Source organism: Bombus affinis, chromosome 7 (assembly GCF_024516045.1).
Source record: "Bombus affinis isolate iyBomAffi1 chromosome 7, iyBomAffi1.2, whole genome shotgun sequence".
NCBI classification, from domain to species: Eukaryota; Metazoa; Arthropoda; class Insecta; order Hymenoptera; family Apidae; genus Bombus; species Bombus affinis.
Genome location: NC_066350.1, coordinates 15,032,814 through 15,044,473, shown reverse-complemented (window position 1 = coordinate 15,044,473; position 11,660 = coordinate 15,032,814). Strand labels below are relative to the sequence as shown.

Sequence of the window (11,660 nt, the reverse complement as noted above, 5' to 3'; positions counted from 1 at the left end):
CATGTTGTCTCAGATAAAGTATTAGGAAAACACAGTCTGTTGTTAGGCACTGATTTTTTAGATCAGATAGAGTTGCAGGTTAAACGAGGCGAGGTGACCTTTCTACGACTTGACGAACAGACTGACGATTTCAAAGACGCGCCGGATATATCGAGGGTCAATATAGAGCAGACTGACAAAGTAGATTCATCGCACGTGCAGGAACCGCATTGTCGTGAAGTGATTCGCGATATCGTTAAACTTCCCCGAAGAACGGAAAAAGGCAAAGAGACGTTAGAGAGTGTTAGTTGAGATGTCAAAGTGAACGGATGCCAAGAGTGTGCAGAGTGTGTAGAGTGTGCAGAGTGGGCAGAGCTTGAATCGGGAAGTCGAAAGCCGCCTGTGAGAATAGGACGTACAACTGCATTGTAATAATTTCATTGCTTCAAATATTTATTAAGTCAAAACATGTCCCTTCCTCTAAAACCCATTTAGATACTACATATATTCATGTACATATACGTATAAATGTTTATATATATAGACAGAGACGTTGGATATCGTCCGAGTTAAAATATTTTAGTTAAAAATAAACTTTCAACGAATCGAAAAACATAACTATTTATCGCACACGATCCTCGTAAGTGATTCCGGTGCATAATATAACAATTCCTATAGATTCCCATTCACCATACTTTGGATACAACAATTATCTTAATTTATATTTTACGTTCAGACGTGAACAACGATATTTATTGACATTGATTTATAAATATTAACGAGCAATCACATGAAAATCCGCCACGCGATAAATGTTCGAAACAATCATCGTAATCGTCTATCTATATTTTCCGCAACTCTAATAAATTTAATTGTTTACCAACATCAGGCAAATAGTAGATGTTATGTAGATGCTATGATATGATGTAGATGCTATAAAATCTTCAATAACTTTCATAGCATCCTAATGCTTAGAAAAAATATTTGTTTCGTTAAAATGTCTCTACGCACGTTACTCGCAAATCTGTGCGTGTTTTTTCTTTTTTTTTTTCTTTTTCATAACGATACGAAAATTGGGAAACTCGGAAAGGCTTGTCGAGAGGATCTTTCGAAATCATTCCACGCAGATCCTAAAAACAAGCGATTGAAAGGGATCTCTATTTTACAAACTTAAACATCTATAAACACAACCGTGATAATTAACTAATCTATAAAATCAATCAGACAGTTATTTTACATACACATTCTATGGCTATAAAAGACAACACATTCTCAAGAACTCGCTTTAAACAAGTCATAAAAATATTAAAAACTCTCGATAGGAATTTTAAACATACTCCTTTTACATATTTCGATATGATCCTTTGGCTATTTATGTGTGTATAACAATAAAAACGATCGTGTTGTTCTATTTAAGACAATATTCTTCGTGATTGTTTCGTTTTAAGTAACACGGACCTCACAGAAATTACTCGCACGAGATGAAACTGATTGAAAATATATTTAAAGATATTAATGTTTGATGTAAAATGCTTCAATCTGTTTAACCAATACAACTCATCGAGTACGATAATTTTTCTCATCTAACCCTACATTGAAATTAGGAACAAAACCGTACAAATGCTACGTGTTACTCTCATAATATTTCTCAATGTCTTTAAATGCTTCTTAAGAACACACATACTTATGCATTAAATATCATGTTAGAATATCAAATTGAGATTCATGTACGATTAAAAAGGAAATTCTGAAGTACACTTATCTCAGATTTACATTGTTACGTTATGTAAAATTGCGGATGCAGAATTCAAAAGGCCTAGCCGCTGTTTCTGCTTTCGTTGCTCCGTCATCTGATTAAAAACAGACAAATATAGTGCACGAAACTAACAACGATCGGAAATAATATCCAAATATAGGTAAGAATTTTCAAACATGAATTACCTGATCGCGAAGCTCGGTAAGTTGTTGAGATAAACATTTCACTAACTGTTGCGTGGATTCTAACTGAGATTGTAAACTTCTTAACTCTACTTGTTCCCCTTCGCCCTCGTCTGCTGCCAACGATTTGGCCCTTAATCTTGGGAACCAGTCAAGATTCCGATCCTGTAAAAAGTACACAGAGCTTAAAAGTTTAAGCATGATTCAATTTTTTGAAGCTCTATGGACTATTACCTTCACCATCGCGTACACGTAAGACTCTGGCCCTGTGAACTCCGTAGGATCTTTCACCTTTACCAGAACAATGAAATAGAGGTAATGCCACATATTATGCTCGTGTTTCACGTGTTCTTCGAAGGAAACCGTTTTGTTATCGAAAGATGATCTGTTCAGTCCTGCGAATGAAATGTTACAAACAGCAATGTACGATAAATCGGTTAACGATATATGCACCATACAATATATAATAAATGAAATGACAATATAATTATATCAATAATCTTACCGCAAATGAAACAGGTATTCTTCAATATTAACTCCTTCTGCTGTTTTTCCGATCTCAGATCGGCAAACGTATCAATGATAACACCAAAGATAAGATTCAGAACGATAATTATGACAATGAAGAAGAACAGTAGATCGTATACGACTCTAGCAACGAACAAGGGCTCCTGCAACGTAATTAACATGCGTATGAGTAATAGCGTTTCCTTCGGGCTTTGTTTCTATACTTACTGTACTAGATGGGGCCCGTAGAATATCTCCAATTCCTCCACCGTTTCTTAAACCTTGATTCAAAGTTGTAACAATACACATAACAAGAGAATCGCATGCCCGTTCCTTTAGTTCTCCTCCAACGTTAATTACATCTGCCTGGCTGTCTTCTTCGTTCACTGCACAAACATGAAGATGTTACTGTAATTTCGTACAATTATATTTCTTATAATAATATCACGCTAAAAATATAATAATCTTATATTAATTATATTCATTGTTATATTTCTATATAAACGGTATTCTATAGGAGAAGAAAAATACCATCGTGAATATATCGGGATACTGTCTCCGTTGCTTCGCATTTTTCATTATCAGCAATGTTACAAGTACCCGTCGCTGCATCCATATATGATGCTGTAATTAATAAACATATAAAATCAATATCTCTATTATTAAAAAGGCAATTATAAAGTATAATATTAGAAAACTCACACACAAGCTCCTCGTCAACTGTTACCAGAAAATCGTCCTTGAAAAACATAAAACCGATAATGGAGAACATATAAACTAGAATTAACGCCAATACAGCGGTAAGTATAATGGATCTTCCGTTCCTTGTAACAGATCTTATTACATTGAGCAACGTTTCTTCGCGATACACTACGTCAAAGAGCTAGAAAAAGATATAAAATTTAGTATGCATTTGGTTTTAGTTTAAGCGCGATTTACTTTAGTAACGCAATACGTACTAAAACTGAGTAGAAAAATGGATGCATACAAATGCCAAGAACGCAAAATATAAGATACGATATATGATACAAAATTTCAACGTTTGTCACTATTTGCTCTAGACTCTTTGTCAAAGTTCCCTGATTACCTATAATACTTATAAGATGTACAACTTTTAATACAACCTGAAACATACATCGATTACAGACAGTCACGTTAGAAGAATAGATCTCATTTTATGTATGTTGCTTTGAATTTACCGTAAGAAAGCCAAGTAACCATAATGTTGGTTCTGGTCCTATAGAAAAAATCAATCGTAATATCGTTGAAGCGACTAGCGTTCGTATACCGGATTCTCGAGGTAAGGTAATGACAATAACTGCTGACGAAAGCATCACCGCCCAGATAAGAGCAGATAAGTGTGAACTCAATTCTACAATAGGCAAGAAAATAGATATTTAAATACGTTCGCTTAGTGCAAATCTGTGAACTAAAAAAAGAAAAGTATAAGAACTTACTAGGCACAGAATCTACAAACGGATAGAAGAAAGCTACGATAAGGTTTATGAGTACTGCACAGTTGAATAAAATATTACTCCAAAGTGACATGTAACTGCTCATCCAGAATAATACTGGTTGTCCTGAAAAATTATAAAAATATACGTAAATAGATTTCAATGAACAAGAGTAAATAAATGATAAATGAAATGATAAAATATAAATGATAAAGAAAAAACTCCAATAACTATAGCAACGTTAAAACATCGTACCTCTAAGTTTTTTCTGCCATTTCATTTCGTTAAACATATCCTCGGTCCTTTCAAAGAAATCAGAAACCTTCGATCCTTGATCGTCGCGTTCTGTAGTATTTAGTACTTTAATCTTCGTGTCCAAAGTAATGAGTTCACAAATCTCAGGAATTGGGAAGACAATTTGCTCCAGCGTTCTATCATGTCTAACGATCTAATGTAAATTACAAGTTTTTGAAAGATACATAAGCAGTAAAGTATTATGTACGTACAAATGTAACTGTTGTACCTCAATTTGGGCTGTATGAGTCGCATAATATTGCAATGCCTTATTAATTTTCGGATCTGCATTATTCTCTTCAGATGGTTTCAACATCGATGATAATTCTTTATTATGCTGTGCTAATTGATGACACAAGATATAAATATTATGCCCGACCTAAAAGAACAATTAATTACCAATAATTATATTATATCCTTTTTAACCATTCTTAATTGTTCATCTCTAAAAGGAGAAATAAGATTTTATTTATCTGTAAGATCGTTACTTCTTTGGGTGATACTCCTTCTTCGCCGTCTATAGAAGAATCATCCACGTCGCCGTCATCGTCCAAAGATTCTTGGTGGAATGCACGGCATGCGACATCAACTAATTGTTTTGGATTCATATTATACAGAATCCTTTCTGCATTCTCGCTATCTCCTCTACTTTCCATTATAGCAAGCAACAATTTGCTAGCGTTATTTTTTAATTCTAACACTAGGTCCATTCTAGTTTTTCCCAAAGGATTAATATCGTTCAATATCAAGGCTGTTATTATATCTAATCCGTTAGACTCGTGTGTTGCAATACAGTTCTGATTATCGTGACATGGTCCCTGGCAGTACTCTGTCAATGTTTCCAATGTCTGATTGATTAACGCAACATTTTGTTCATTTATATACAGCCCTAACAATCCTAATCCGCCAGTCGTTGAACCACAAATGCAGTCTAAGAACATGAGCGTTTCGGATACCAGATTGAAATTCGTCTTGTTATTTTGATTACGTAAGAAATTCTACAAAAACATAAAAATATTTTCAATATAGTAAATACTATCATTAGATTATGGATATTTATGCAAATTCACGCGTCTATAAACGCTATCAAAAAATGGAATTTATCGCAGAGATTTAAATCTTTTTCATCTACTAAATTTTATAATGAATATTATACTTTGAAACTATATTTTCAATCGTGCATAAACATCCGCAGTCGAAGCATAATATTAAAGAAAGTATTTTTAATATCGCCGAAAGTCAAGAGAATTACCTGTAAGTCACGATTGTGATTTTCACACAACAATTGCAAAAAACGTAAGATTGGTTGCATTACTAAAACTTTCGCGCTCAATTGCCCTTCGTCTCTCTCGTTACCAGTTGTTCCCGTACGATGCCTTTCTAATTTTTCTGCTATCATATCTTCTAACGCACTTCCCAGAGCTGCGTTATTCGTTGGATCTTCGCCGGAAGCAAGATTACGCACATTCGCGTACGCTTGCACGGTAGAGGATGCAGCTTGATTTAATTCTTCTCGTAACTCGTCTGTTATTACTATCCCATTGGGTTTTCCTGCATGGGACAATATAGAAACAATGTAGAAAATATGGAACAATGTAATGTATCGTTTTACTATACCTGATGTACGCTTCTTTGATATCTTCTCTATTTCTTTGCTCTGTTCCTTGTCTTCATGGGCCTTCGCTGCTATATCAGAAGTGTTCACTGTAACCGTGGATTTTATTTCTTGCTGAGCGTCTTTCATTTTGTCGTAAAACACCTGCAGAAATGATATCCTTTATATATAACTCTTATAACTATATCTCTATTTTTAAGCAAGTTAATTTATCTAACATTAAAGTAGGTAGATTATATTTTTTTATTTTTATCTAATTTAGTCGTTTATCAATAATGTTTTAGAAACAATTAGATTATCAGTGACATACCTTGAAAAAGGATTGACTCAAGTCTCCACCCATTAGTTTATTGAACACACTTTTCTGTATAATAGGATTTCCTCCTTCCAACAACGCGATGCCAAGTTCTATAGCTTCCACAAATATACTGGGAGAGTGGACGCTTTTAATCACCAACTCCACTACCAAATCTGAGGCACCTTCTCGATCAAGATGACTTTGAATCTCATGCAACGTGCGTCCTGCCCGACTCAATAGTTTAGCTATGAAAAACAAAATACTTAAAATAAGTTGTTCCTTATCTTTGTAATGAAAAATTAGTTTTCCAAAATTTTCTTTATACCCCCTGGTCCATGTGTAATTGGAGCAGTATGAGATACTCCAATTTCCACGTTTTCTGGCTTCTGTATAAAGGACTTTCCAAAGTAACGAACCAAGAGATTATTCCGTAGTACATCTCCCTGAGAAAAAGGAAAGGGGAAACACGTTGGTGTGATAAAACAAATTTGAATCAATTGAGATGTACCTATACATCGTGCATAATAATTAAAAAAGAAATTGAATATATTTTAAAGGGACACCGGTGCATTGTTTGTTATATATTATAAAAATATCAATAATAATATTGATTTAATACTAAAAATAATTAAATCGATGTGTATATACATTAGTTGTGCTTCAGAGTAAAAAAGATACTTGCACAGTTCTTGGTATTTTCATAAATATCCTATATAGTTAACTTTACACATAGTTTGTAATGTATAAAAAGATGCAAAAAATACATTGTTGTATATTTTGGAAAATGTACAGTAGAAATGATTTGTTTGGAACCAGATCTTTTTAGGGCAAATACACGACGAATCCAATAGATATTATACATAAAGTTTATAAGTCGTACGTTCAAACATGTTTAGTATATGAAACACATATATAAGGAGATATAGTAAAAAGAATTAAATGCTTTATATACAGTATATGTATACAGTATACTCTTGGAATTTCTAGCATTATTATTAATTACTCGATAATTCTATGTTTAAAATACAATCTGAGTTCTACATTCTACGTTCTACGTTACTGCTCTCATGCTGTCAATTATATATATATGGCTTATGTTTAAAATGGTAGAAAGTTCTATGGACGTATCGATACACCCTATCTGTAATAAAAATGTATGTACATATACTGTACTTTCTTATTTCTAAACTCTATGCCCATACTGGATTGTATTTGGAAAGATATTTTACACTATGTAATAATATATATTTTGGAGACTTTCTAGAAATTTTGATTCACCATAAGTTGAAATCATTCAACTTATTTAAAATATCTATCTGCTTATCAATCCAATTACTTATGTTCAATTACTTATGTTCAAGTCAGTCGACATAGTCACAATGTACAATATCTCCTATCGTAAATCATAATTATTTGTTATACACGAGATCACATACCTATGCTATGATGATTATATTTTATGTACGAACAGAAGAAATAAATACTAGAGTAGAAAATGGAATAGAAAATGAATCAAAGTGTATAATGTAGTAAAATTAATCAAGCACATGCACATAAGGTTACCTACACAACGTACATCGTATTTTGTATTTAAGCAAATTGAATTAAGTATGTATCACGTAGCTTGTTAGCAAGCAGCTACACTAAATATCATATAAATAGTTGTGGTCTTAATATTAAAGATACATTAGCGGATTAGATTTCTTATTTATCAGCGGGATGCCCTATGCGTGTATATACGTATATGATAATTTATAAGAAAGGCAAAAAAAAAAGAAAAAAAAGTAGAAGAGAAAGTACTCGATATCAAAATTTGTATAAATATATAGATAATAAGTAACGATAGAGTGATGGTGAGATAAAATTCTCATTAGTATAAATCAAATTTATGTTGCCAATTTATATATACGTTGTGCCCACAAATTACCGTTGTTTTATCTACTTTAATTTTTACCCGCTCTTCCTGAGTCATTTGACGATTTTCAGACTCATCGACAGAATCTGTTCCAACTTGTAACTCGGCCATCTTCTCTGTTTCTTCTTTTTCCATGACACCTTCGCTCTTCATATGCAGCATGAAAACATCTTTTCCTACATATCTATTCTACAAAACCTACTCACCCGAACACTGTTTAATTTTAAATTTGCATAATGTATTCACAAAGCTTATTGTGTACTTCTATCTCATTCGCATATACTTTTCTTCTCCTTACTTTTAACATATGTATATATTGTCAACTAAAGAACTGTCGATCGTGTGTATATGCTGATCATCTAAAATGTGCCGTGTACATATGGGCATTTAGCTTTTCAACAAACATGTAAAGAACGAGTGGATATGGAGACACAAATCTTCGTAAATTTAGGTTCAACTAGAACTTAGAGAACGGTAACATGTTAAATCGGTCGAGGTACGGTGCTAATTAACGGTAGCAAATCCCAATTAAACGTGGCATGCCCCAAAACAGTATTCTTAAAATCTTCCCCCTGCCGCAACGTATATCGATGGAGCATTAATATTATTTTAATAAAATAAGCGATTCACAAACGAATTATCTTCGTCGATAACTATACTTATACAGTTTTTACTGCTATATCGCGCGCCAAAAGATCATCTACCAAATTTGCGCATGCATTTTACTCGCTGCGTCTGTAAGCTCCAATAAAAAAAAAGAAAGATTTGCTGAAATTATCGCATATATCTAAAGTATAACATGGACCGCTAAGTACATTCCAAAATATCGATTATTGGAATTACCAAGCTAGCTAGCATACGTAAAGCATGCCTGAAGGATTTGATACCGCTAATTAATGTCAATAACGTTTTGTCGGAAACAACTGAATGCCCTTTTCCATAATATGTGACTCTTTCTCCGTATGGTAGATACGATTCTTGTAATTGCATGCAGAATATAATATTATAAAACTCACCTTCTCGCCGTATTCAGGATCAATGGCCATCATTTCCCTGAGAGTCCTCAACACCTTTACACATAATTTTTCTTCCTTTTCTTCGAGTAGCTTTTCCGTATGCTTGATTAATCTGAACAGTGGAGAAACGATCAAGGATTATTATTAATGATTTACATTAAAATATATTGAAACGACAACATAGCTTGAGATGGTATAAAGCAATAATTTACCTTTTGATGAAGCCACCATTCTCGCAACGTTTTCTAGCGTCACTCGCTGCTGGGAACAGTAATTCTGGCCGATAGAGTATATCCACTAACAAAGATAATTCAGACTGAACTAGTGGTTTCAATTGTTCTTCCAATAACGATACTATGTCTTGTAAACCTTCTATGATACTTCGATCCAAACGCATTAGCTAAATAAAAATACATCATTCCGTAATAATTACATAGTACACATAAATATTTCGTTTCTATGATGCATTTACTCCTGTTAATCTATCTTATGTATAATATTCGTCCATAATTTTACGCTACTTACAAACTAATATTAACTAATATGCTACGCTAGAGCACTATAGATATAGTAAGCTAATACACTATCAGGATTTTATGAGTGACTTTTACCTGATCTTTACTATCTTCCTCACAAATTAAGTCACTCTACATATCCAAAGATCAGATCAATTATAAATGGATTACGAAAAGTTTAACATTTATTAGAGAAATTAGTCAAACATGAAGTAATTGCTTTTTGATAAAAATTACCTGACTTTGTGTACGTTCTATCTTTGGTTGTTTCGCAGCTTGAAGCCATTTACTTGTTTGTCTACTAAGCATTGCTGCCTTATTGAACATGGAAGCAACTTGGCTTTCCAAATCTGTTGGAATGGCTATGCCTCTTCCTTTAGCTGATAATTGAAATAAATTGTATTTTTTCTTGTATAAAATGGATACAGAGAAAAATTGTAAATTTAATATTAAGAGCAATCTAAATAAGCTCACCTACGTCTGATAATGTTCTTATACAATTTTCGACATTAAATCTTTGACCAGCATTTAGCCAGCCGCATTGTGAGACTTTAAAAGCCGCATGAAGTAATTGAACGAATATAGGTTGTCGTGTCTGTTTTAAAAAAGAAGTCTGTTTAATGCCTTTTAATATTGTCAACATTTTTATAAATGTATATAAATATTTATATATAAAAGGAATATATATATTATTAAAATTTTTGTTACAATTTTTATCGAAATAAAATCTTAATATGTAAAACATCTTTTATTGAAAATTTAGACAGCAAAGTGCATTCGTTATAAATTCGTAATATAATAAAATTACTATTATTATTTGAATTGTTTTTCGTACGTAATATAACACACTCATTGCCAAGCTCCAATAGAGAAAAAAGTTCCATATAATGTATTAAACCACAGATTCATGCTGCGTGAAGTGCAAAAGAATAGATACAGAAGAATACTCCAAATAAAATAAATGATTTATGGCTAGTACTTATTGTTAGAAGAACAGATACAGCAAGCGAAGACAGTGAATGTGTTAGTACAATTGTATTGTAAGAATGTTTCTATTTACAATATTTAAATTTAGAAATTTGAAAACCACTGTAACATCAATGAAGCACATATCTGTACTTATATTTTCCAAATTCCCTCAATACGTGCTGTTATTCGTTTACAAAGAGATACGCCTATTTACAATAAAAGTGTTTACGAATGATAAAACTTCTCAGATTAATTTATATTATTCAATGAATTATATATATATATAATGAGAAATGATTTTCTTCGTTTTAAATCTCAACAGCATCCATATTAGTATTGCAAGTGTATTTACAATTGCTCATAAATTGAGTGAGCGTTTCTTTTAATTTTGGTACTCACATAGCCAGTAACATTAGTATCAGTAATCCGGTCACTTTCCTTGATGCTCCAATAAAGTCTAGCCTCGTGGAGATGTTTCTATTAGTAAATCAACCCACCACCATATAGACCCAGCACCCAGACCCAGTAAACCAATGTTGATGAGTCAAAGAAGGCCAGGTGTTGCATGCCAAAAACACAGAACATGCCGCTGATGCAATCACCAGTTACCAAGCACACATCAAAAAATATATTAATACTGTAGTTATCGACTTATATTACTCTGGCTTACCAGTATAGGCAAACAAGTGTACCAAAGAAAAAATAAAATATATATATATATATATACCATAGAGCGTTAAATAAAACAAATTAAATTATATAAATAAATACTAATGCTTCCATAAGTTTGTGATATGTACTTGGCTTTTCTAAATAAACCTAAAATTAATGTGTTTGTCATGCAAAGCAAGAAATTACCAGATAAATTAAGTGACAGAATAACTGCACAGGCTTTTGCTCATAATTATTTCATATGTTAAGATTATGTTATTTGTAGATATATTATATGCCTGTATATTTCATTACGCTTATACTTTAAATATGTATTTGAAAATTCAATTTTCTTAGAGATATTTTTACATGATACCACTATATACTTTTAATTTACTATGATACAGTATAACTTTTATGTTATTACATTAGTTCTAGCAGCCCATATCTTTTTCGAAAAATTACCTCCATTATGACGTACTGCAGTTAAGTAATGAAACATAATAAAT

General features: G+C 32.5%; 1 protein-coding gene across 17 annotated transcripts in view; it reads right to left on the bottom strand.

Annotated features, from left to right (window-relative positions):
* Nucleotides 1-414: 414 nt before the first annotated feature.
* The window catches only part of LOC126918435 (inositol 1,4,5-trisphosphate receptor), a 50,017-nt gene continuing 38,771 nt past the window's right edge, over nucleotides 415-11,660 (bottom strand). For 4 of the 17 annotated variants that reach the window (XM_050726303.1, XM_050726302.1, XM_050726306.1 and 1 more), the window contains 25 exons: nucleotides 11,617-11,631; nucleotides 10,900-10,977; nucleotides 10,006-10,126; nucleotides 9,769-9,911; nucleotides 9,628-9,663; nucleotides 9,229-9,416; nucleotides 9,017-9,128; nucleotides 8,013-8,147; nucleotides 6,411-6,528; nucleotides 6,098-6,330; nucleotides 5,790-5,931; nucleotides 5,425-5,723; nucleotides 4,661-5,170; nucleotides 4,402-4,551; nucleotides 4,134-4,326; nucleotides 3,882-4,004; nucleotides 3,624-3,796; nucleotides 3,384-3,548; nucleotides 3,127-3,307; nucleotides 2,956-3,048; nucleotides 2,653-2,810; nucleotides 2,423-2,588; nucleotides 2,152-2,312; nucleotides 1,921-2,082; nucleotides 415-1,829 (listed from right to left, as the gene is read on the bottom strand). In XM_050726303.1, the coding sequence (XP_050582260.1) occupies nucleotides 1,749-1,829; nucleotides 1,921-2,082; nucleotides 2,152-2,312; nucleotides 2,423-2,588; nucleotides 2,653-2,810; nucleotides 2,956-3,048; nucleotides 3,127-3,307; nucleotides 3,384-3,548; nucleotides 3,624-3,796; nucleotides 3,882-4,004; nucleotides 4,134-4,326; nucleotides 4,402-4,551; nucleotides 4,661-5,170; nucleotides 5,425-5,723; nucleotides 5,790-5,931; nucleotides 6,098-6,330; nucleotides 6,411-6,528; nucleotides 8,013-8,147; nucleotides 9,017-9,128; nucleotides 9,229-9,416; nucleotides 9,628-9,663; nucleotides 9,769-9,911; nucleotides 10,006-10,126; nucleotides 10,900-10,977; nucleotides 11,617-11,631 (3,936 nt within the window). In that variant the 3' untranslated portion in view covers nucleotides 415-1,748. The remainder of the gene's footprint in view (nucleotides 1,830-1,920; nucleotides 2,083-2,151; nucleotides 2,313-2,422; nucleotides 2,589-2,652; nucleotides 2,811-2,955; nucleotides 3,049-3,126; nucleotides 3,308-3,383; nucleotides 3,549-3,623; nucleotides 3,797-3,881; nucleotides 4,005-4,133; nucleotides 4,327-4,401; nucleotides 4,552-4,660; nucleotides 5,171-5,424; nucleotides 5,724-5,789; nucleotides 5,932-6,097; nucleotides 6,331-6,410; nucleotides 6,529-8,012; nucleotides 8,148-9,016; nucleotides 9,129-9,228; nucleotides 9,417-9,627; nucleotides 9,664-9,768; nucleotides 9,912-10,005; nucleotides 10,127-10,899; nucleotides 10,978-11,616; nucleotides 11,632-11,660) is intronic. The other 13 variants (XM_050726305.1, XM_050726309.1, XM_050726313.1 and 10 more) reach the window with 10 other exon arrangements.